This window comes from Serinus canaria, chromosome 1A, assembly GCF_022539315.1.
Source record: "Serinus canaria isolate serCan28SL12 chromosome 1A, serCan2020, whole genome shotgun sequence".
Classification (NCBI taxonomy): domain Eukaryota; kingdom Metazoa; phylum Chordata; class Aves; order Passeriformes; family Fringillidae; genus Serinus; species Serinus canaria.
Window position 1 is genome coordinate 21,110,035 of NC_066314.1, and position 26,692 is coordinate 21,136,726.

Here is a 26,692-nt window from a genome sequence, read left to right on the forward strand (position 1 = left end):
CCCGGCGCGCAGCGGCTCCGGCGCGGCTGCACTGCTGCCCGGCACCCCCTTTCCCGACCGCCCCCCTCCCCGCCGCTCCTCTTCTCCTCCTTCCTTCCTCGGCCCCGCGAAGAGGCTCTGCGATGCGGCTGCTGTGAGGCCCCGGCAGCGGCGGCGGAGGAGGAAGGGGAGGAAGGGGCCGCGGGCGCCATCGGTCGCAGGGCGGCGAGGGCAGCGCCGGGCCGGCCCCGGCCATGAGCGGCGCCCCGCAGCAGCAGCCCCCGCGGCGGGTCACTAACGTGGGCTCGCTGCTGCTCACCCCGCAGGAGAATGAGAGCCTCTTCGGCTTCCTCGGCAAGAAATGCGTGGTAAGTCCCGACCAGGGGGGCGAGGGGACTGGGGCACCCCCAGCCGCCCCTCCAGGGTGCGGCGGGTCGGGTCCGGGGCGGGCGGGGGCGTGTGAGGACAGCCCGGCCGGGCGCTGGGAAGTTGAGGCTGCGGAAGTTTCATCCTGCTCCACTGCCCCGTCCCGGCGTCGGGAGGGGGCGGCCCTCGCAGGCCTCGCTGCCTGCCCGGCTCGCCCGCAGCGCAGGGCGGGCAGCGATGAACGGCGGCGGCAGCGGCCCCTCGGCCGGCCCGGTCCGGCGGGGCTGCCGGCCCTGAGCGCCGGGCTCGGCCTCGCTCCCTTCGAAGCCGGGCGCGCCGGGCGGCTCCGAGACCGCCTGGGGCAGCGGTGTGGGCGCCGTCCTTCCGCGCCTCGCTGTCCGTCGGCATATGGAGCTCCCGGGGGCTGGTGGGACTCCCGCTGCCCTGCAGCCGACCCGTGCTCTGCAGGGGAAGCCGGCCGCAAAGGAGCAGCCGCGGGGCTCCAGGGGCGTAAAAGTTCCATTGCTCGACGAGGCTGGGACGGACCCCAGGTGCACCGGCGGTACAACAAAGCAGTGTTGGACGAAGTTGTAGGAAGGCTCGTATCAGTGCTAGGCCTGCCTTGGGTTTAGTCTGTCCTTTTCTTAGCGTAAACAACAAGTTCGTGTACTGAAATTCTACATATTTTCCTGTTTCTATATCAGTAAGTTCAGTTTCAGAATACCTTCTTGCATGTAACGTAAAACTGTACTAAAACTACTTATCTGTACTAAAGAACTATTTGAAAGCTTCAAAAGATAACCGCTCTCACTGGAAAATAAGCTTCTTTTTTAAAAATTGTATTTTTCAAAGGAATGAGTGGTGCATTGTCCCCCGTACCTAAAATACTGTTAGGCACTTGCTGTAAAGCTATGGAGGGTGTTTAATGAACTTAAAATGTGGCTTAAAGCAGGATATCCGTGTAGTCATACTGATTCCACATAACTCTCTGGACTTTGAAATGGTATTGTTGATCAGACTGCTGCGAGGAAAATATAAGATGCAGCAACGGAACAGGAAGTAGAGAATATGTACACTGGGGTGGGTTAGATAAGATGCTGTCACAGTAACTAAGTTGTGTGTCAGAAAAAATAAAACCCAAAAATATGTTTTGAAAAGTATAGAATTGTAGAAATGTCTCAGTTAATTTCAGGCAACATTTCGTATCTTCAGCTTCTTTGCTAAGAAATAAAAAACCAGTATCAACTTTTCTCTAAATATAAAAAAATAGTGCATGAATTTGTGTGTAAATTGATTTTCAGTTTGCTTTTCTATAATTTGATTTTTTTTTCTTGTCAGGTGAACACACTTTTAATTTCTGTTATACTCAGCTGTAAAACTCACCTAGTTAAGCTCCCAAATTTTCTGCATAAGTAGTATGTTGAAAGCAGAGTGAAGGTAAATATCTTAACAGGATCTGGGTGTCATGGGATTTACTTCTTGCTCGAAATTACACATTTACACTGAATATTGGGTGACTTTCCAATGGAGGTTCTTAAAATAGTTGTCTGTTGTTTCCTCTTTTCCCAGCCCTTTGTGCTGTCTGAGTTAATAATGGGCTTATTTTAGTAAAGTTGGGGTTCTCTGCTCAATCTTGAGGACTTAAGCATTGAAGATCTAGAGGTATTTAACAGGGCTTTTTTGGCTTACTGTGTGGCATGAGCCAGAAATTCAGAAACAAGTGAACAGATTGAATAATCTTCCCCTTGGAGGGCTCTGTCTTAAGCAGAGAAATTGAATGGGTACCTTTAGATGGTAACAGCTGTCTAACTTGAAACCACAGTATCTGTTGGAGCCTAGTAGGACTCTTGGCACTCTTGACCTTCTAGCTTGACTCAACATGCTGTGCTGATAAAAGCCTTTTTGCTGTAATGTTCATGATATCTGATCTCATAATATCCATGTTTGAATTGCTCATTAGTGAAGTTTCAGACTGTAAGTGCTCCTTTTTAATAAAGGAAAATTTTGTGAGTTCTATAGTATGCTAAATGCTTGCTCCCTGAAACACCACCTGCAGCAGGAAGGCAGCCCCGATGTTTCCGTCACTCTGGGGCATGGAGAGGCTATTGGATGTATCAGCCACACTGACATAATTTTAGGTTTTGTTTGACTAGACCTCGTGTTTAGATCACTACTGCAAGGAACACCAGAGGAAAGTTGAGACATTAAACTATGCTCCTAAGATACTCTTTGTAGTAATAATTTATAGAGTTCTTAATGGACGCCATAGTGCTGCTATCAGGCCCGAAGGGCTTAGTTAAGAAAGCATATGGTGCTCTGAATCTGATTTATTTCAGTCTTTCCTTTTTTTCTGACTGGTAACAAGGCAGCTATTTTGAAATAATATTGAGGATTCAACTATCTGATTTTTATTCTATGAAAAAGCAAAGGAAAATATCAAGCAATATAACTTTGACTGAGTACTCACAGTCTGTGAACTCGGAAATGGACATAGTTCCAATGGCATCTTAAGTAATGATCCCTGACAGAAAAATTTCCTGTGAGAGGGGGAAATGGTGAAGAGCCATCCCTCTGTGTGTTGCTGAGGTTGATACAATTCTGCACACTACGACTGGTACTTTGAGAAACTCACTAGTAGGCAAGTGTACATACATAGGGTAATTGATTTTTTTCTCTACTCTTTTTTTTCCCCCTCTACTTGCTGAGCTGTAAAACGTTTATCTGAATCTACAAGCAATTAAAATACCTTTGCCCATGATGGATCAGGCTTTCAAACAAGCCACTGGCTAATAGTCAAAGCTGTAGCTATAGTTAATTTGGCTGAAATATTAATCCAGATGTAGAACTATTTACAGAATATATCCAGCATAAAGCCCTTTAGGACTTCCATTGTTTAGGCATGTAACTAATTTTCATTCAGGTTTATGACCTTTGTTATCTAGGCCAGGTATAAAATTTGCTCTCTGTAAAAAGTTTTCCATAACTTTCTAATAATAATGTGGAAATAAAATTTTATGTACACTTATACTAAGTGGAGCTATGAGATTAGTTTTGTGCACATTAATGATTTTTTGTGGTTATGCCCGGCTTAAAAGTTTTTGCATAAGTTCTGGTTAGTTATTAATCATTACTTTAAATAATAATGAGTTTTGTAAGAAAAAATAAATGCTAGGTATCCATTTTATAATATGTAAGAAAGAAGTAACTTTTATAATTTGAATTAATAATATTGGTCAGAGATGTCAGTAATTAAAAACTAGTTTATTCTGTGGAAATAATTTTTAAGAAACAAACCATGAGAAGTATGTACTTAGTAGCATTAGAAGTAGGTAGAATGGAGATGATATTTTATGCTGCTTAGAAGTGCGACTCAACACATGGATAAGGTGCAATGAATAAGGCAGGGAATATGTTGTTCTTTGTAAGATCTCGCCATGCTTCATATGGTAAACAGGAACTGGTGAAGGATGCAGAAAGAGAAGTGACACAGTAGTGTCACTTCTAAGAAAACTGTTTTGGCTGCTTTTAAAAGTGCATGTGACCAGAATAAGTTTGTATATCAGAGCCAAGGAACAAATTGCAGTAATAGCTGAGATAAAACTAAATAAAAACTTGAATGGCTGTTATAGCTCTTAATTGATAAGAATTAAATGTTTTATCAGGAAGGGACTTGTAAGATTACTTGTGCTTATGAAAACAGCATGAACTAGGACTCAAAGTTAGACTACAGGTCTGAGTTATGGGCTGCTTCACGTGTCTGAGAAGTGTTGGGACTCCTCAGTTTGAGTTTAGGCTGCAGTCTGTACATCCAAAGAAGATTGACATTGCAGTTTAAAAAAAGTCTTAGCCCTGTAAAAGTAGGGAGAACTGAGTCATTAAGTCAGTGGTGATTCTCTCATCTTTGCTTTTGTTTTTAAATGAGATATGGAGGGAAAAGATAAAGTGTAAAGAATGGGGTCCTGTGGAAAAGAAGAGTATTGAGAATTACACCTGGATTTCTTTTGAGATTTCCCCTGTTCTGCAAAAGACATGTAGCATCTTTAGACACCTCACTAGTATCCACTTGAGTGAGTTCTCTGAACAACTGATCAGTGATAATCTTCCATTGTAGAGAGAAAGACAGTGGGGTTTTGACAGTTCTTTTGAACCAAATCTCTGCCTACAAAACTGATTTTCACAGTAATGGATCATATCAGACTCTGTAGAGCAAGTGGTACAATCATTGTCATGCTCACAGCTTGCTATTAATGTCTTTACAGCATAGTTCATTGCCTTGGCTTATTTACTCATGGATGAGAAATGTTTTGAGACTGCTTGGGAACAGTCTAGAAGGCACTGCATCTCGTAGCTGTATGTATTTGAGACAAAGCACCAATTCACAAAGTGTGGGATATGGTGAAGGAGAAAAAGACAGAAATTTAGGTTTAAAATCCCCTAATTGTCAATAAACCTCACTGTCAGTTATCTAAATCTCTTATTCAACTGACTTTAAGATAGAAACTCAGCTATCAGAAGTTTTTCTGTTCAGTGACTGTAGCGGTTATATCTCTCCTGGCTGTTCTTGTACCTCATGTGCTAGACAAATTGTGTCTTGATATGAGGAGTGAGTCCTGCTACAAGTTTCAGTCACTGTGTGTCAGTTGTGAAGCATTATGTACTGCTGAATGAAGGGTGATCTACTAAGACAGACCTGGTACCTGTACTTCACTCTGTTAAGGCTTTAGCTTTAAGCTCTTCTGAGTATCTTTGTAGATATATTTTATCTGTCTTGGAGGCAGTCAAGTGCCAAAAGTCTCTCAGCATCTGTGTGGTTAATCAGATGGTCAAGTATGCCGCTCATGCTCCTGATAAGTGCTCTGGAATCCTATGGTATACATACACAACAGGATGAAAACAATTTGTAGTCACAAGCTGTTGTGTTGAAACTTACTGGTTTTTCACAGCTAAGAGTCATGTTAAGGAATTTAGAAAAGGGCAGAGTTTTAATTTAGGATTCAGATGAACAGTCAAGTTTTGACTGCAAGTTTTTGACCAAAATGTTCAATTAATCCTTGCTTAGAAGAGCACCCAAGGAAGAGTTAGGTTCTTGTTAGAAGATAAGCATTGAGTTTGCTATTTCATGCAAATTTTTAAATGTAAAGACTACTTTGTTCTTCCTTTAATGGAAGATTGATGTGATTTCTTGCCATTATCTGCTTGTAAATATTGTTTTGAATTTTTTATCACTAGGCTGTTTTTCTCTCTGCTTATTTCTTCTGGGGTTCTGAAAGATGTAGTACTAGCCAAATTTGTCGCAAGTGAGGAGTGTAAGATCCATCTTGTAAGAACCATGCAATTTCGGGCTAAAAACGTGAGGATGGGGAATGCTCTAATTTTAGATCTTGAATTACTTTTTTTTGAAAGAGTTCTGGTACTTCTGCATGAAAAAACTCACCTGTTTTTTCTTTAGAACTTTCTATGACCCCTATTGCTCTACTTTGTGCCAGCATTAAGAACTCATCTACTGCTTTCATTGATGGTGGCTGCAGGTGCCAGCAGTGCCAGCAATTGCCACTGACAGCTTCTAGCTTAGTGGTGGAATGGATGGAGTGAAGCATTGAAGATATTTGTATGTGATGAGTGAGTGCCACCTAGGAACTTTGTACTAGTTCATTAACCAACGTGAAAACAGGCCTGATCCTGTCATTGACTTTTTATAGGCAGAACTGTCTGTACATGGGGTTTGTAGAGCTCTAAATGCTCAGTTTGCTGAGAAAATTTGCCGTTGACTTGAAGCTGTGTGGTAAGATTTATAGTGTCCTCTCCTCTAGTGAGTGTGTTTCATAGGCTTGTCTCTTGAGGAATCTTTGTAGTACAGAAATAAAACTTAGTGTACAGGAGACTTATGGTCTCATTACCTAATACCTAGATAATAAAATACCGGAGGTAACAAAAATGTGTCACAGGCACATTAGACAGAGTTGCTTATTGGTAGGTTAGGAGGTTAGGGTAGAGTTTCTTGAAGAAAAGCTGACATTGTATTACTTAGCACAGAGATATTTTTTTTATTGACTAGTTTGTTCTCCTTGTAACAGTAAATCTTACAGAGTGGATTTAGTAGGACTAGAAGTGTATCTTCATGGGTGGTTTTAAACAGTCCACTCTACTGGGAGGTGACTCAGATGCTGTACAAGATAGTTTAGTTTCTCAGGATATTTCCCTGGGTACACTGCCACGCTATCTTTTGTGGCTTCCAGACGTGTTGTTGGTGCCTGGATATCCAATAAAATGGGAATAGTAGCTGTGGCCTTCAGCTCAATTGTAGTTAAATTTGAAGATCCTGAAGTGTACTGTGATCGTCACATGACAGGAGCAGTGTTCTCAAAAGTCCAAATAAAAAAAGGAAAGATTCACTTCAAACAGTCATAGGGACACTTTATTAGAAAGCTTCTCACTTGCTTAATTCTTAAAATTTAGTAGTGTTTTCTCAGACACTTCTGAGTTAAAGGTAGCCAGTTTAGCTGATGCCTCTTTGTGCAGTAAATGACACTTTACGTATCTCTAATTAGAATGTCTGTGTTAAGAATATATGATTCTGTAATAAGTTCATTAAATGAATTACTCAATTCCTCTAGACATAATGTTCTGTGGAGATGATCATTGCTGGCAAGGAAACTGTTGCTGGCTGCAGAGCTCCAGACACATTTGCAGATTGCTTCTCACTTCAGGCACTTGCTTTCATACATGCATCCCCACCTATGTGAGGCTGTTTTCCCTCTACTGTTTATTTAGCTGTCCTTAAAATCCTCACTCTTAAGGCAGCATTTTCTGTTTAGGTTTTCTGAGAAACAGTGTTAATACATTTTTCAGTTCTCCAGTGTGTCGAGTTTAAAGCTGAAAGATCACACTAAGGTTGTGTTTCCATTTCTGTAAGACAGTTTCACACATCATTTTCCCCTGCAGAGCATCATGTAATTCAGAATTTCCCTGCATTCATCTCCTTTACCTTTAATGCAAATATGTTATTTTGGCTTTATCTCCCCTTGTTCATTAGCCACTCTGCAGCATAAGGGGGGTGTATTTAGTGGACACAGATATGCTCCTATATGAGCACATTTTGTATGTGAAGGTACTGTGCCTGCAATTTGAGAAACACTAACCTAGCAAAAGAAAGTGTGACTTTTGCCTTTTTGAACAGCTTAGAAGACTTTTTCATTATTTGAACTCTCAATTATGCAAAGGTAACTCTTGCCTCTGAGATTATAAGTTCTTCTAAACAATGTGTTTACTTCAAGTATTACTGATGATAATGGCTGTCCCAAAAGTTAGCCAGCACTTGCTGAGATTAGGTAACGAGCCCTAGTACTTGTCTTGCTGTCTAGGCTGAAGAACAAGAATAGTTGGAAGTGGGAATTTGGCAGTAAATTTTAAATGTTTTCTCCCCTCTCAAGGCGACAGCCAATTTACCTGTGTGTGATTTGTGGATAAGAAATTAGTATTAATTTGTTGGATTAATATTTTTATGTGTTGGGGATAAAGAGAAGTGACAGACTTTTTTACAACCTCCCTAGTACATTTTGTAACAGAAGCAATAATTTATTGACTTTAAAAGAATTTTCTATTTTAGGAATCAATTTAACCACTATTTATTTTGAAAGCCCCATCCTGCTGATGTACCTTGAAGTCCTGCATCGTGACCTCTGCCCTCCAAATCTTGTGTCTCTGCTTTCATCATGTTCTCCCTGTACTCTTAACACACATGATTTTTATGTTTTTAGTAAGTTTTCTGCCCTGTCCCAATAACAGGGTTTCCTCCTTTCCTGTTTTCCTCTTGCACCTCAAGTGCTTCCAGAATTTTCCTTTCTGCCTTCAGTCCTGCATCCATAATCTGTGCAAAGTTCTCCAGGTAGGACTGACTCTCTTTCTTGCCGTTCTCCCCTCCACTCCCTATTCCCCCTTCTCACTTCCTCAGCTCTTTTGTTCTTAAGGATGAACAAGGAAGGACCTGATTTGTGTCCCGTGAGATGTGTAGTCCTACCCATACTCAGTGCTGGAGTAGACATGGCGTGTATTGTAGCTCAGCAGAGCACTGTACAAGAAAAGTCATGAGGAGAGGAGGCAGTGTCTATGCCAGGCAGCTTTTGCTGCTGCAGATACGGAGTGCGCTGGAGCCTGAGACTTGGCCGTTACACGTTTCTCACCTATTTTTGTCTTCACTGGCCAAAGTCATTGTTAATGTTGTTATAGGGAAGAGAACTTTTAGTGGATATGAGAAGGGTACACAGAAACAGGAGTATGGTATTCCTCAGGCTTCTTGCACTATTCCACCCTTCAGTGCTGCTTTTCCAGGCAGGACTGGACTCTCCAGTTTGTAAGCTGCTATATTAAGAAACTGTATACTGGAAGATACAGCTTCAGCAACTCTACAGGCTCAGATTTGAAACCACAGAATTGCCTAGTCCTGGTTCGACTGAACTGTAAGTTATTTCCTGCTCCTCTAACCATGTGACAGCTCTCTCTGAGCACAGCTAAGATGTGGTCATTCTTTCTAAGCAGACATTTTTTCCCTTTACTCCCCCTGAGTCAGCCAAAGCAAACAGAAACATCACTTGGCTTATGACACTAAATATACACAAAGGCATCCAAATAAGCTTCCCTCTCTAAAACTGCGCTTGATTTTTGTGGTTAACTGAAAAGAGGAAGAAAACTATGAACATCCTGTAGTGGTGTGTGTTCTGTGCAATACCACAGGCAAAAGCTTCCCCTTGCATTTGCAGAAAAGGAAGCAGTAGTTTCTAACAAATGCAGGGTTGTTTTTTTCTTTATTTGCTTTAGGTTTTAGTTAAGAGTGTCTCAGGTATGAAAATCATTTTATAACTGGATATGGATTTATTAGCATTTATATTTTTATCAACCTGATAATTAAGTTTTTTAAAATTCAGGGTTTGGCTTAATTTTGTGGGATGTTACGTGAACCAATATCTTTTAGCCATACAATAGTGTTGTAATTTTGACCTTTCTTAAACAATGTTGGCCTCTTTGTGTTGCACTGTACTGTTAGTGCTGTGCTCAGTTTGTGTAGCTGGAACTTTAAAATCTTGTATGGCTTTAAATTTAAAGTGTGATTGTGACAGAAAGTGCTGGTTTTGCATGGTGTCTAGAACTCAGCAATTCAATACAATATTTCTTTATTTTAAAGAATAGTTTTGTCTTTAAGAGATTTGTCCATATCATATTCAGGTGCCACTATTTCTATACCTGAGAGGCTGATAATACAGCTGTTGCCTCTGCTGAGGTCATGACCTTCCTTGCCTTAATTCAAGCATCTAGGTGCAACATACCTATGGTTGTGTTACAGTTTTGTTTGATAGGATGCACAGAGATGGATTTGGTGCTAAAAGTTTTGCTGGGATATGTAGATCTCACTCCATGTCATGGTTTTAACTTCATCTTTTTATTTCATTTAGAAGGTCTTGCTTTGAATGCTTCACTTCGTCATTGAGGCTTTTTCTTTACAGCCTCCTTGAACACCTCTGGTTTTTTTTGCCTGTAAATGACAGAAAAAATCCTGTTTGTTTCTCCATCCTCTTTTCATATTGTTTATGGAAATTTGTCTATCGAAGAAGTGTTCATGTTGCTACTCCAGGCTTCACACTGTGATACAAAGGAGTCCATCTCTCACACTGAACATACCTGTCTGGACCATACCTTTATTTTGCTGATGACATTTAAGCTTGGTGGCAGAAGGATGCATCTTGTCTTTTCTCACCTGTGGTGTGTCAGCCAGCTTTGCTAACAAACCTAAGTGGGGCAGTAGCATGAACTCAGGCACTGTTCCATGACCATCCATGGTGTTCAGTTTGTTGGTACCACTTCCTGGCACAGTTTTGAGTGCTAGCCTCGTAGTTGCTCAAATTAGTATGCGTGTGCTTTTGAGATTAGAGCGGTGTAAACAGCTCCTGGTACATCATATGGGGTAGGGCCATCACTATCCAATTTGTGTTGTTTTGGGAAGAGAGTTTGTTCCTCTATACATACATGCATTTTTCACCATTTCCCATCATATCCTGAAAGTGGCCCAGGTCTTAGTAATTCATATTTGCACAACCAGGGAAATCTGCAAGGAGACAAAAGCCGTTCTGGGGATGGGGAGATGTGAACTGTCTCTTCTAGCGTTGTCAGTAGCATGTAGATCACACAATAAGTGTCAGCTCTGCTGCTGTGCACATAACTGTCTGCTTTGACATTAAGTTCAAGTCAAACCTGTTTTTCCTGCCAGGAGCCAAATTCAATATTGTCTTTCTGCTCCTAGAAATTTCTTTTGGAAACCAGAGAAAATGTAGGTGCCTAGAAGTTTACAGCAGACAAAAGTGTGCCTGTTCATGTAATCACCTGCTCCAGTGGACAAATTATCAAGTCTGTTTGATACTGATATGGTGAACATGAGCTCATAAGGTTTCTGATCCCTGATTCCAGGAGGAAAAAGATTTTTGCCTTCTGGTAAGGAGATGTGGCTGTGCTTCTACAGAGTGCATGTGGTACAGCAAAGATGACCTTAAAGGATGCTGCATTTCTTTTACTTCACTTCTTGTTTGCATAGCAGTGGCCTAAGAAAATGTATCCTGTCTGAAGGTTTCTTTTCTGATGAGTAGTTTGTAAGTAATTTAAGAAAAGTTCTGTGCATCTTCAGAGCCTCCAGGTATGTGCTTAGTTCTCTTAGAATCTTAACTGCATTTTGGAGTGTTGTAGCAGTTTCCCATCACCTCAGATGCAGTAATTTGTTTCCTGATTGAGCTCCAGAGAACTGTTCTAGGGTGTCAGGTAGGGTAATTAGTGATAGTTTAATCATCACATATTCTGTCTGTGCTGATATCTCACCTTAGTCGTTGGTTCTGTCTGGGCTATAAAGGTATGAGCTCAGGAAATTTTTCAGTTTCTTCTGTCTTCTGTGTCCACAAGATCTACTAGATAGTGTTTGCATGCCTCAGTTCTGCAAACACTTCTCTCAAGTTTTTATTTTATCATTTTTTCCCCTTGAGTGTCTGGTTATTCCCTCTCTCCCTTCAGGCCATATTTTTTTCCCGATGTCACTTTTATAAGTCAGCATTGGCAAGAACTGGTCCCCTGATGAGGCTTGGTGCTGTGCAAGCAGTTTTCTCCTACAAGAGGTAGCATTTGGTTCAGAGTAGCTGAGTGGTTTTAGGCTTTATTTCAGGATGGTGACTTGCATGTCAATTCTGGCTGCAGTAATTGTTTTAGCAATGAGATGATGCAGTACCAATATCCATTTGACTGGAAATAACTTCTCCAAGGACACCACATACAAAAAAACATCACTATGATGCAAGTCTGGATTAGCTAGGGGTGTTACATAGTTGGCTTACTCCAGATAAACAAATCAGCCTTGAATACAGATGTCTACCATGCATTATCAAGGCTGTTTTTAATTCAGGTGCTCTGGGCACTTTTATGTGCAGCATGGTGCCTGGTTTGTGAGAGTAACCTAGTGCTGGAGTGAGCTGACTGACGTGTTACTTCTTGGAGTCTGGAATTCTGCTGAGGACTGTTGCATTTGTTGCAGAACAGAAGCTTTTATGTAGGGATTGACAGATTTAGAGATGTTAGTTCCACATAATCTAGTAAAAAACAAGCTGTGTATAATATTGCACCTGGTGGATGGCAGTGACATTCTGAAGAATGCACTTTTGAGCAACAGATGTTCAGTGGGACACTTCCATTGAGGAGACTGACTAGCTTTCAGTTTATTCTGTAAATCTGCCCTGTGTGCCCAGGAATGGATACAAGACTATCAGGAAATCAAGATTTTTTTTTTTTAATTATTATTAACCTCAGACCCTTTATCCCCCTGCAAGGCTTTCTCAAGATCCAGCTGTGTTATTGGCACTCTCCATTACCATCTTCCTATAGGAAGTGCTTGTACCACAGTCTTAAAGCTTCTGGCGATTTACCTCCTAGTCTTTTGAGGACCCAGTTATACAGACTTAAATCTGATACATACCAACCATACAATCAGCTATACTGAACTTCTAGCAATGCATTGTTATTATGTAGGTACCACACCAGTAATAATTTATTGCAGGAGACTGGGAGAGGTATCCTATTTCTATATTCATGTAAAGTCTCTTGAGGATGTAATTTTTCTTGAATTCTCTTTTAGGGAGGTAACCAGCTTTTTTTGTCTAAACTGTGAACTCATGGGAGTGATATTATCTTTCATACACTCAACATCAAGAGTTTTCTGTTTCTATATTAACAGATTGAGGCTGTTCAGGTGCTTAGAGTTACTGAAGTAGTTGATCAAAAAGGAAGGGAATATCCACAAAAAAATTGGAAATCTAAAGTCTGCTTTGACAAAGGGTACCTTCTTTCATCCATTGGGATTTAAGGTGTATCATTGCCCTCACAGAGAATATCTTGTTTCCAAAAGTGTTATACATCTGAAAAAAGTAGTCATAATGTCACAAATTACTTTTATCTGTTCAATGATTGTAACTAGCATAACATTTATCATGTACATTTTTATGTTAGTATGGTATAACAATTTACCTGCTGATTTTATACTGTCAAAAAAGCACTGTAATTTATTGCATGAGTTGAGGTTTTCAGAAGAGTGACAAATGCTTGACCTGATAAGAAAGCAGTTGCCAGTTTTCCCGAACAGCAGGAGCCAGTAACGTTGTGCATGTTAGCCTCTTTCAGCTCCAGAACAGACTTGAAGACTTGCAGAAAAGTAGTTCAGAAACTGAAGCATGTAATCCTTCAAATATGATGCTTGATTAGGATAATAATACGGATTAATTGGACTGCATTTCAGTACAGATTGGTAGTTGTCAGTGTTACAATTTCACTGTGATCACAAGCAAAGCTATCTTAAGTTCTTTTTGATTTAAGTTTATATTTTGGCTCAATATTAATTCAGCCAATACTCACCAAAAAGCTTAAAGGTCAGTTTCAGACTAGATGTTTCTTTTAGCTGTTCTTTGAAACAACTGTTTTCTGTCCTAAGAGTTGTTAAAATATCTTTACCCTGTCTATGTTAATTATATTGGTGTGACTTTGTGGATTCTAAAATATTAAAATTGGTGTAATAAATACTGATTTCCTTTATTGTAAGCTTTGTTTCTCACATGAGTCTAGTACTACTAGTACTGTTGTAAGTAGAGTGAAATAATTTTTATATTACTTGTAAAATCAGATGGGTACACATAACTTTTCACGTAGCATATATATTACTGCTGTTGAACAATGTTCACAAGTTACAAACAAGAACACAGTAGTTGTGGGGAGCTAACTATCTTCAAATGAGGATGAGTATGATTTTGTTCTGATCATCCAGACATTAAGAGTTAAGATTGAGAACAGTATCACTGTATCTGTTCCTCCCCTTTGCTATGGGAACTTGTACTACCAGTCTGCACTGAAAGAAAAAATAAGTATTGCATGATATTTTCATTTTTTTTTCTTAAACTGGAGACTGGTGACTGGATATGGACACTGTAGTATTAAGTGCAGTGGAAAAATAACATCCTGCTGCTCTCTTTCTACAACATTTGACCTGTATAAATAAACACTTTTTCATTAACTTTAAATAGTAGATTCTTTACAGTTTTTGCTCTTCCAGGTGTGTTCAGTAAAGCAGGCAACTTCATTATAAGAAATATTCTGGCAACATAAGGAGTTACAGAAGAATTTTGGCTTCAGGGAAGGAGCTTTCCCATTCAGCAGCCCTCTGCATTTATTTTCAGATAGTGGGTAGGAAGTTCAGAAAGTAAATTGTCAACTCCATTCTTATTATCTGAATTTCAAAATAATTCTTAATCTGGACTTTTTATTAAGTCTCAGCTTGGTAGAGCTCAGTTGTATTTCTTTTTTCACCCTGGAGATTGAATATTGCAGACTCAGCAATTCTTTCCTTAAGGATGGGTGTTTTTTCCCTTGAATAAACTACACTAAATTGCCATTGTACTACTTAGTTAGACAGTCAAGGGGGAGAGTGTAATAAAAACACAAATTATTTTTTGATGGAGGCTTTTTTTTAGTAGTAGAAATTAAAGGTTTGTAATACCTGACCTGAGAGTTTAAACACAAATCTTGAGCTGCAAAGGCCATGCTACAGTGGAGTTTTCAGCTCCTAGGGGAGTTAAGGGGACCAAGTAGCCATGTCAAAAGCTAAAGTAATCTCTCCCTAGCATTTTTCAATGTAGCCTGAATCTTTTGTATATGAACCTAGATATATGGGGATGGGGAGATTGCCCTTATTGAAGGGCTGTGTCAGAACTAGGCTAGAGTGCCTAGTTTTCAAAACTACTCTTTTTTTGGTGTGTTGTTTTATATTTTTTCCAATATGCTGAGACTTCACGGATTATTATTGCTCAGGGGTTTTCATGGAATAGTCCACTGAGACATTCCAGGTACATGGGAAGTTTTGAGTCATAGGCATTGTGCTCTTTAGTCTTCCATCTTAAGAATCACAAATTAAATGAACTGTGTAAAAAAAGTGTGATGGTAACTTAAAAAAGCATTAGTAATTTTGTTACAAAGAATTTGCAGCCATGGTTAGTCTAGAATAGAAATAGGTGATTTAAATTGTAAGCCTGAGATCTGTGTACACTCAGCCATCTAAGACCACCATTCTGTGACACTGCTTCCAAACTAAAGTTTGTTTACAGGCAGGTGAATTTAAGTGGCTTTTGGCCTCTTGTTGGAAAAGTAGTGCTGGTATCTTCAAAGAAGGAGCCCCTTTGGGCAGTTAATTGAAGCTGTTAGCTGTAATAAATGTCACTAGACTCAATGGGCATCCCCCCCATGGTGAAAGAATATCTCCATTTCCTCACCACATATGTGGAAATTAACTGTCCTATTAGCAGCTGTTGACACATATCTCACACCCTCCAAAAATAATTTCTGTCTGTGACAGCATAATACTTCTTCATCAGTTGTTCTCAAAGCACTTTACAGAGCTAGTGGTCATTGTCTCCCTTACGTGTTACAGATGAGGAAACTGAGGCACAGGGGACAAACAAACACTTGAATGCAACTTCTTATTGCCAGAATGAAATGAAAACCAGCAGTTTCCTGGGCATTCAGCTGGGGTCTAATGTTTTATTCTGCGGTAAACTTTGAATATGGCAAGGGATTATAGAACTAACACATATTCATGCCTTTTTTTCCCCCATAGTATATCAACTTTTTAAGACTTGTCACTGGGAATAACTATTCACAGCAAAGTCAGTTGCTGGTATATATCTAAAAAAAAAAAATCTTACATGCAGTTATGTTTTCTTGTATCTGACTTAAATTGCCATAACTATTCTGTTTAAATGTGAACTGCTCAAAGAGGAAATAATACATGTTGAATTGTGGCATGGTGAAAGTGTGAGGGGGGGTTGCATCTCTAAGTACCTTTATGTAAGTGGATTGAGTCTGCTTTACAGGACAGGACACAAGTTGTATACACAATTGCAAGACCAGTTGCTGGCTATTATTCGAAGAGGTTTTACTTTTAATAGCCTTTTCTCATATTTCTTAATGTTTTGAAGGGAGTTCTTTGTTTTATGTTGGCATGTAATTAATGTGCTCTTTTATAAGAGTTCTTTTAAAACAAATGAAGCTGCTTTATTTCAATCTTCCCTAAGTATCAAAAGTCAAAATTCCATATTATTTTCCGTCTTCAAGTGTAAAGATCATAAGTGAAGTTCACCTAAATATCATGTCTGCAAAGCACATACTCATTTTTTTAATCTGTTTTTTAAATCTGGGCCTGGGAGTACCAAGTGGATGCTGAATAGCATTTTCAAGGGCTCATTAATGAGTGTTCCAGAGCTGGGATAATTCATGAAATCCTGAGGTTTATGCTTCACATCCTTTCCTTACTCAATTTATTGTTGTTCTGCAGATTTTCACTTGTAAACTTCATAATACCTATATCACTGAGTGGGTTGATAAAGAACTGCGTGGATCTAAATTTAAAATAATGGGCCTGAATTCTGATGGTTTTTTTCAAAGCATTCTCATATCTTCAAAGTGAGTATGAGGATTTGCTTATAAGAATCTGCATTTAATATACAACTAGTATATAAAAATGTTACTGTGCAGGGAATGGAATGGTTGAAGGGTGAAGGAAGAGGACCTTAGCACATAAAGGCAGTGAGCTGCTGTAGAAGAGAAGGGAATGTTGAGAACAAAAGGCTAGGTTTTCTTATAGCTGGATGGGCAGTGGAACAGGACAAAACAGAGGAGAACTCAAATTTTATCCTGTGCATTGCATGAAACTTGTGATTCTTGACTTGAATCTGAAATTTCTCTGTATGACCATGAAACATAGTTTTGAGAACTCGTTAATCTATGTATCTATACAATCTCTTATATGGTTATGTAAAGTTCATTCTAGTCTTGGGAGTCTTGATAAATTTAAAATGGATCAAAATTGAAAGGTGGACTTCAGCATTTCATCTAAAAATTCCCTGAGCTTTGGCAAGAACAGTCTTCCATGCTTTGAATCTGAGTATTTCTTGGGAGGCTGGAGAGGCAGCGGAACTGCAAGACAGAATGTTGTCTTTAGTGAGAATTTCTGTTCTGTGGCAGTAGACAGTGACAAATTTATGGAAAGGCTGTATGCAGCATATTATCTATTTCTGAAAGTAACTATATGAACAACTCCAGAACACAGGTAAATGTTTTGCTGCGTGTGCTGTTTTGTGGCCAACCAAGGTTTCAGCGGCATTAAGCAGTGAGGTGTAGCTCAGTGAGTGATGCTGTGCAGGTAAACAGGAAGTGACAGTGTTAAGTTTGCTCATCAGTGGAAACCCCAAGTTGTGTATGTCAGCTTGTAAATGATCTGCTAGACTGAGATAGCTTGGAATATTGTAATTGCTGCAGCATGCTTGTGGTTATGGTTATGTCATATCTCAGGAAGGCTGAAGTCTTCCATGTGTTGTCCTGAGTGGAGGTTGTATGATTTAAAAATAACTTCATGCTGGGTCTGATAAAGAATGTCTCTCTTAATCATGTGCTGTTTGATTAGGCTTTATATACTGTGCTGTTTGCCCACACCTTAATTGTTGGTTTTCTGTGATCGACAGTTGAGCAATGTTTTGAAAAGGAGTTGGCCAGCTCTAACTGAACTGGGGGGTTGTGGGAGGTACTGGAAAGGCAAATGAATTTTTATCTGAAGACACTCATTAAAATGTGAGTTGTCTGTAACTGGCTGACTGAGGATTAGGAGTGAAGGATCTCTTTACTGGACAACAGCAGACTTAAGTTCAGACAAGCACTTTTATGGCTTAGACTTGTCAAACAGCAGTCCCTTGTTTCATCCCTTTTTTTGTTGTAACATCACTTAATGATCACTGGAACCTTCTTCACATCAATAAAATATCTTCAGTGAGGATATTGCAGATGACTTGTCTGGTTATCAGGGCACAGGCAAGACAGGGAATCTGTTCATAAGTGTTAACTTTTTGGTCTCTTAATTTCTTAAATGTTTCCACATAACACTATGCAATATGTGGAGTTGTCTTCTCATGTTTCAGAAGTGATAGGAAATATCTTAAGTAGCTTAGAAATTTTTTCAGAAATAACATTCTTCGTTCTGCCTTCAAGTAAGAAAAAGCAGTATCTCTTACACAGTAGCTTTATTTCTAATAGCCTAACTTTTTGGAAAAAAAATTACTATTTTCTTGGTGTCTATATACATGGCATTTTTAAATCAATGGTTAATCACGGGAAATTAATTAAATGAAAAGCAAGCTTTAAGCTTAAAATTGAACTCTTGGTAATTGTAGGAAATAATTTCACAAGCAATAAACTGGTGAGGCCTCATTGTTTTCAGCTGGGTAGTTTCTCGAATTTGCACAAAATAAAGTTTTATTTTATTTATCAATTTCATGTGATTGGATATTTACAAAAGGCTTTCTTTTGTCAGTTCTGTCAAATAATGTGAAGTCTTGCTTTAGTTTAGTGTTCCTGTCTTTGGAGCAATCAGTTGTCTTTGGAAAACAATATCCTGTAAAGGGCATAAAAATTAGAAGATTGTTTCTAGCTGCTTAACTTCCTGAAATCTGCCAGCAAACTTCTGAAGTTCTGTGTGTCTTTTTTCTGTGGGAAACTAGTTTAAAATCATGTTGGTAACATCTGAAGCTCACTTTTTTGCAATACACAATTGTCTTTAAAGACAAGATTCTTAAGAATTTGCTAAATATATCTTCAGAAGCTGAAATAACTTTAAAAATTGCAGTAATCACAGTTTGTCCAAATTAAAAACAAAGTAGTAGTCAAATCCCCAGTGGATGAATGCTGTCGCATTTAGACTCAGTTGTGAAGATTCTGGAGGCAACCTGGTATGAAAACAAATTATAAACCAGTCTGAGAATTGCAAAATCTGACAGAAGAAAAGCTAATTTTGTAGCAAAAATATTGTGGAGTCCTTGAAGTGTATTTTTAGCGTGCATGTGTGTGCATGCTATCAAGACAGTATCATTGCACTTCTTGTACAAGATGCAGTAACCATAAATAGCCTGGTGAACTGTTTTTAGAGGGGAAAACCCTAAAAAGACAGATGCATCTACTGTACTCATTCTGTTGTCTGGGGCCCTAATCCTTGCCATCCTTCAGCTAAAGGTGTTAGCAGTGAGCAAGAGTAGTCCACCTTCAGCATCACCCGTCCTTACTCTCTCCAGTTTCTTCACCTCTCAGTCCTTTCCCATCTCTGACTGAAAAGCAATTACATGTTGATGCTTGTGAATATTTCCCAAGCTTTTTAAAATTTGGTGGTGATGTTAATTTGCGTTCATATTTCTCACTGTTAGGCCTGAATTGCCCCTCTACCATCATACTAGACACCCATGCTTAAGAAGGTTGGCTTACCTACTCTTCAGGGCTTATAAATATTGCAGGATTCTGAACCTAATTAAACTCTTCTAAGTTTTGTTAAAGTGCTAGGAAGTCTTTTTGTCTACTCTAGCAAATACCTCTGCTGCTTGAAATGTTGCTATTGTTAGGGAAGCTTGCAAGTTTTTTATGTGGCCTAATTACTTTGGGGTCATTTCAATAGTGGCAGGCTTAGTCAATCTGTTTAAAATTACGATTGGGAGAGATTGCAGTGCATGCCTTCTGTAGGAGTGCATGGTGGAGAGAACGTTCCCCCTGGAAGTGGGTTATCAGCCCTTCCTAGCAGGAAGGGAACATACTGTTCCCACATGACAGGAGACTCCTCAATGCCAAGAAAAAAAGCTACATTTTTGAAACAGGACCACTGTGCAGCTTGCTTGTGTAGGGCACTGAAATATTCCCTTGAGAAAGGGTTGGAGGTTCTGGTGCCTTGTCTCTACAGCAGGTTTTATGTTTCTATATTGAGTTACAAGGCAAAATGCATAGCTGTATTGAGCACTACAGAAACATTTTTGGAAGTTCGATGTATTTATGACACTGAAGATAAGGCAATTGCAAAACAACAGGGAGTTATTATCACTGTCTAATTACAATTGCATTTGCATTGAATTACATGAATTAATTTAAGTACCAACATTTAAAACTGTAATTGCTAAAACCTAAGCTTATTTTAGAAGAATACCTAAGATTTCAAGTGCTGTCTCTGCTTCATTAGTCAGTGCTATATTTTGGTTGTTTTTTCCTTCAGAATATTTGTCATCTGGAGAAAGAATTCAGTGGTTGACATTTTTATCTAATTGCCTCATTTTCTGTGAATGAAGGTCAGTTTTCTATAGAGCCTGGTCTCACTTCTGCTTCTTGTCTTTCTCATTCACAGATCTTAATGATATTGTTTCTGTATGTTCTTTCCTGACTCAGCTAATGCTAGGCTATTAGAGATTGCTTTGGTACTGAAGCTTCTTGCTGTTCTTGTGGTCAAGATTAAAGTTAGGCCTTCATAAGTATTTCTGCAGTGAAATGGTACTTGATAGCATGCCTGTGTTCCTGAACCCTGCTCTCTGAGGAAAACTATTACAGCTGTAGTAGTATCAGAGAATAGCAACAGCTCTTCATTCTTGAACAGTCTAGAAGCAAACTGCAGGCTATCTTCCTGGTCTTGTATCAAAGAAGAAATATGTTACCCAGGAGCACCCAGCATCATCTGGTCAGGCTGCAACATGTTGGTGTAGCTATAATGAAGATTTCTACTATAGCATTTCTTAAAAATACCTGCCATAGTATCTTCTCATCAGCTCTAGTATTGATGAGGACAACGTTTCCAGATACATGCTTAATGGAAAAGAGAAGAGAAATACTGATTTCTGTTCTTACAGGGTTTGGATTGCATACAACTATTCACCATAGCTTGCTTTTTTCCCCACAGAAATGTAAAAGTAGCTAATTGAGCCAAAAGTCCTCAGACTGACATATAGTGCAGAAGCTACAGCCATTGTATAGGCATGGGTTTTTTTCAAGACGTTATTCTGCTTGTAAGCAACTGCTGCTATTTGCATTCTTGCATTACAGGACAAAGTATTCTCTTTTTTTAAAAAATTTTTTTTCCTGGTTTTATTTGTAAGACACTTTTAGGGGCTGGGAAGGATAACTTGAGAAAAATGAGCCAGTTGTATGATTAACTTCTGTGTGTATACATGATTCTGCTCCTTTATGGGGAAAAAACCCATCACTCTTAAAATTAGGAAAAGATTGAAAGTTAGTGCTAGTGTGTTTTCAGTAGTACTGTCAGCATGTACCATATAACAATACTGAGCCATTAGAGAAATGCATGAAACCTAGATGCATTGTACAAGCACCAAAATGGGAGTTATTAAGTACAGAGCTGATTTTGTAGCCCTTAAACTTAACTGGACAGAACCCTGAGCAAATAAACTCTAGGCTTTTAATTACCCTTTTTGTGAGCAGAAGCTTGGCCTGGAAGACTTACAGAAGTCACATCCAACCAAAGTCATTTTATGAGCCTTTGATCTTTACACCACAACCTGTTGTTAGCTGTATGTAAACACTGGAAAAAACCATTCAAATGGGTCTTGCTTTCTGTTCTGCTGTATACTGAGGTGGCTGAATATCTTGAAGCTGTAATCTTGCTGCCATTCTTTGTGGTGACTTTTAGCCCACTATGTTTTAATGTCCGTCAGCCATAAGCCATGCATTGTAATGATTCTTTTTTGTAATGAGATGTGCCACCATCTGGGTTGGCTCGCTTCACTGTTTCTTGAGAAACACTTGAGTTACAGCAAGTCATTAATGTGACAGGCCAGTGCAGCAAATGTTCACACCAGAAGCCGATCAAAGCACACATCTATCTGCTGCCCAGTCAGAAGCTGTCAGTGGCTGTTGTGATCGCATTCTGCAGATGTGTGATGACTGGCTGTGGCTACATTTTGCAGGCAGAAGGTGTTTTTGTGAGCCTTTTGTTGATACCACATATCCTGCAGTATGGGTCCGAGGGTAGGACCAGCTCTTCCAGTGAGACAGCCAGTGTACAGATTACAACACAGACTTGCTGTTTCATAGCTCATCAGCTTGAAGGGTGTGACAGGTTCCTGGAATCAATGGTATGTCCTCCAGCTGGAGGTGGACTGTGGAAATAGTAGAGGGAGCTAAGCAGGGTTGGTTTTCACCTCCAAAGCCCATCAGTTTTTGGTGGACTACTTTACTTCTTTCCCCTTTGCACCTTTTCTAGATATACAGCTATATAAAAAGGACAAGGTCCTCACCAAAGCTCTTAAAAAAGCAGTAGGGACAACTTCAAAGTCCTCCTGAAAATACACTAGTAACAAGGTAACCTACTACATGTCAGAAAAAAATACAATCATTATGTTGAATCAGTGGTCTGACCTACTCTGAAGAAATATTTACATATAAATGAACCCATACTTTTAAATGCAAGATTGTTGTCAAGAATTCTGTGAGAAACTGAAAAAAATAACTACATTAATTGGCTTCAAAAAAGACAGTAAATACTCAGTAAATGCAGTAGAATATTCAAATATGATATTTGTGTTAATGTTCTCAGATGCTGCAATTATGCAATTAAATTTGAACTTTTAAAATTGAATTTATGTGGCTAGGATTCATATTGTTTAGAAATAGATTAAGTTTTATTTTCTCAAGTTTTAAATTTTGCCATGAGTCTGTGTAAATTTCCAAATGGTGTGGCTCATTACTTTTACTGTCTTTGTTCCAGAAGCTGAATAGCAGAAAGCTTGGCACCACTGTTCTACATAATGAAAATGAACAGGGGATGAAGTAAAAGGAGTTAAATTTGATTGTCCTTCTCCCTCTGCCCACCAAAATATATTTTCTGTTTTTTTCCTTTATTGCCCTTTTAATAAAAAAACCTGAGTGGTATGACAGCAGAATTTGTAACTTTACATTCTAATATGCAAAAGCCTCATTGCAGTTTGTCAACACTAAGAATTTGTACAATGCTAATGAGTAAGTTAAAATGCAATTGAACTCTAAACTTGGTAGACCTCAAAACAAAAGCTACTTTAGATTCAGTGAAATTGTTTTCTGTCTTCTAAATCAAGCTCTACTCACAGGGTAACCGAGTATATATTAAATATATTATGACTATGCAGAATGAGGACACACTCTGGGTAGTATTCCTCTTTGTACTCATGTGGTAGGCGTTGGTTCAAGGTTTTACAAGCAGTTGCCAAGTTACAACAGTTACTGGTTTACCCAGATACTCCAGTTGGTGCTTTTGTTGTTAGATGTGATAATAAGCAATGTATAGGGAGCCATGTCTTGACACAGGTCACTGTCTCCTGTGCCTTGAATTTAAGTTGTATAATTCCTACCAAGACCCCCCATTTCTGTGAGAAGTCTTGTTGCGTAGGGTTTAGTGGAAATGGACTTGTCTTGGAGTATTGAGAAGATTTCTTGCAGAGATAGAGAGATAGTTGCTGTGCTTAAATGTGAACTGTAGAAAGGCCCATTTTGCACTAGTGTGTTGTCTTGTGTCTTTAAGGTTATCAATTTAACAGGTAGACAGTATTGGAGAAATAAGTGGGAGAGGCTGTTAGAGAGGCAAAGATTTTGAAGAAAATCTGCCTGGCTGTGTCCAAAATTAGGTCATTGCCTGTTCGCAGCGTAGAGGAGAAAATGGCATCTCTTAGATGACATTAAGTTGCAGATATAACTGTTTTGTTGTGGTAGTATGGGTAATTCTCAGGTCCCTTTTTACTTATCTGACAATTGCAGTTGTGGTTAAATTACTCAAATTACTCTGCAGATTATAGGGAGAGAAGTTTTACTACACACTTAGTTGTAGAGCATTTGAGGAAGCAGCTACAAAACACTCTTTTCATCAGACAATCATGCTTTAACGTCTGTAGGTTACCAGGAAGATTAGTAGTCAGTCTGACAACTTCTGACAAAGTGGCTGCAAAAAGAATCAGAAATATATCTTGGTTTGTGAAAGATAGCATCACAGTGCTTGGGCAAGGGTTATATAGCCTCCCTAAGGTGTAGCTGTCAGTCTGACTATATTATGTTGACTCTGTTTTAACAAAGCTGAAGGGTTTTTGATTTAAAAAAATCCAATGAAACTTGGGTTATTCTTTTGGGGTTTTAAGCCATTTGAAAAGTATGACTATGGTGACAACGACATTTAGTAAATAATCTTATAGTGAAATAAGTAGAGAACAAAGCAGAGAACTATTATTGTGACCCTATGTTCAAAGGGCTGACAAACTGGATTCATACAGCACAAGTCTCATGTCTATGCAATGAGGGACATAGTAGGACTAGTTAATATCCATGTAAAAGTGGCAAGGGTAATGTGTAATATAATTTTTTTTTCTTGGTACAAGAGTGATATAAAACTAGTGTTGCTTCCTAAACTTGCTAAAGAGAGTGTAGAGGCCAAAGAAGTGTGGCAAATATCTATAAAAGGATGTGCAGCATAAAGGAACAACTGTGAAGCCATCAACACCTTCTCTTAGTGTAAGAGTAAGGAAGGACAATCAACTGAAACTAGCAGGTGGCAAAAGTCTAGCTAAAAGCAGCTAATTATTCACACAGCACATAAGAACACTGTGAAACACAATCCTATGCAGTGTTATCATGCTCAGAATTTCACATGGGTCTGAAGTGCGAATAGACAAATTCACAAAGGAGCAATACAGTATGTGCTGCTGGCCTGCGGAGCTTTGAGCTCCAACCTGGTTGTTCCTGGGGATATGCTTCCATAGTTGTAATGGTATATTCTTGTATTCTTACCTTCTTTTGGCAGATGGTGCTGCTGGAGCATAGATCCTAGGCTTGATAGCCTCTGATTTGGCCTATTGCAGATTGTTTAAGCTTTATGTCCTTATGACTTAGCTGTTAAATATTCTTTGAGGGCTTCCATTTTCCTGTCCTTATGGGACTCTTAAGGTAAAACACATATATACTAGAAAATATGCTCAAGAGTGTTCTAGTGACTGAAGCAGTCTGGTTTGGAATAATCTTCATCTCTTATTAAGATCTCTCTGTTTGAAAACTGGACAATTTCTGGTTACCAGCTGGGATTGAGCCTAGCTCATGTGAATTCTCAAACTGCCCAGGAATTTTCAGAGTTTGCTAGTTGGCATGGGTTAAAATTGTGCCAGAGTCCACTTAACCAATTAAGCAATGTCTTCCAGTTGCATTCCAGTACCCAGGAGTGTGTCCAGAAACTGTGCAATTTACAGTTTCATCTTGAGTATTGTGTTTGTATTCAGTTTAAGTATTAAACAGACATTTCCTTGCACAGAAGGGCTACTTTGTGTGACCAGCATAGTTATTGATCTTCTTCTTAGAGGCAAATTTCTTTGCTGCTTTTCATGAAAAAGAATGGTGAGTTCATTTGGGTTCTTAAGGTGTCTAAATCTTGCATAGATGTGAAAATCTAAAGCGCAGGAGTGATTTGGGATCATTTGAACCTTATGGTGTTAACTATCTGGGAAATCAGCAAAATTGCTGCCTAGAACATGGAATAAAACTAAGAGATGCTTTGGGAAAGGATCAGTTACGGTATTTATGATTTTTTTTCCTTAAAAGTAATAGCTACCTTTTCTTTTTAGACGATGTCTTCAGCAGTTGTTCAGATATACGCAGCAGATCGCAATGCCATGTGGTCAAAGAAGTGCTGTGGTGTAGCTTGCCTTGTGAAGGACAATCCACAGAGGTCGTATTTTATCAGAATATTTGACATTAAGGTAAGCATCCTTTTTCTTTTTCATAGCCTTTAAGTTTGGTTGTATTCATTCTCCATTTTGAATTCAGTGAGTATAGGTTGTAGCTATGCATTCATAGAAATTCTCAAGTGGGTGTGCTTTAAGCTGTACAATTGCAGTTGTAATCAATAGGTAATTGCAACTTTTTCAGGTACTTTAAATTTAAACAATATCATATATGTCATCTTTAATGGATGAAATAAAAATCAGTTATTCTTACAGCTCTCAGAAGCTGTCCTCTACAGATCTGATTAGTCACATTAGTGGAAATTAGTATAGTGTCACTGATATGGATAGCTATCAAAATTCTAGCCAGTGTCAGTACTTTGGATGGTTTAAAGAAATAGATGCTATCTTATGTATGGGTTGAAACAATCTTTTTGGTCAGTGTGGTGCATGTGAAAATTGCAGGATAAAAGTTGTGTGTTCTGACTTTCTGGGGTGGGGGGGTGTTTTTTTCTTTCGTTTTCCTTCCACAAAAAATAGACTCACACTGACGATCTTTGTCCTATTATAATATTCTGATCAAGAGAGTGAGAACTGAGAGACAAAGCGTCCAAGATGTGTTTTTGTAACAAAAATGATGCTGAGAAACCTAAGTCCTACTGACTGTGCTGAGACTTTGGAAAGCTTCCCATTTATCTCTGCAGCCAGGAAACAGCTACTTATCTGTCAGCATTCAGTGCTTGAAGTCTCTCAGATTTGTTCAGGATTGCCAGTTGGCAGTTGCATTTGACTTTGTGATTTGGTCACTTGATTGTTAAGACACTGTCAGAAACCTCTTCCTTGGGTGCTGAACTATAATGTCATTTAAATACATGAGACTTTTTAAAAAGATGAGATTTTTGTTCTCTTTAGTTAACTGTTTTCAAGGCAAGCCTGAGATAAGAACAGGAGACTGGAAGTCTCCTTTGTTGCAGTTCTGTCACTGTATTCTTGTGACTGGTCACTATTACTGCTCTCAGTATCACTGTTGCAGGATTATAGAACTTGAAAGAAGTTTTTGGAAGCGTCCAGGAATTTGAGCAGAACACAGTGACCCAACTTCACAGCTCTTCTACAAGCTCTGGTGTACTTTGATTTTGATTGAACTTATCCATTAGGTTAATATAATAGCAAAGCAGATGTCTAATGCTATGCTGTGTCCAATTCTTAATAGGTTCTATTCTAAAAGAAGTTAAACTCTGCAATTT

At 39.0% G+C, this 26,692-nt stretch overlaps 1 protein-coding gene across 1 annotated transcript in view; it reads left to right on the forward strand.

Moving 5' to 3' along the window:
* Nucleotides 1-211: 211 nt before the first annotated feature.
* Nucleotides 212-26,692, forward strand: part of WASL (WASP like actin nucleation promoting factor) — a 48,853-nt gene continuing 22,372 nt past the window's right edge. The window contains exons 1-2 of the mRNA XM_030238028.2: nt 212-347; nt 25,347-25,481. Of these exons, the coding sequence (XP_030093888.2) occupies nt 234-347; nt 25,347-25,481 (249 nt within the window). The 5' untranslated portion in view covers nt 212-233. The remainder of the gene's footprint in view (nt 348-25,346; nt 25,482-26,692) is intronic.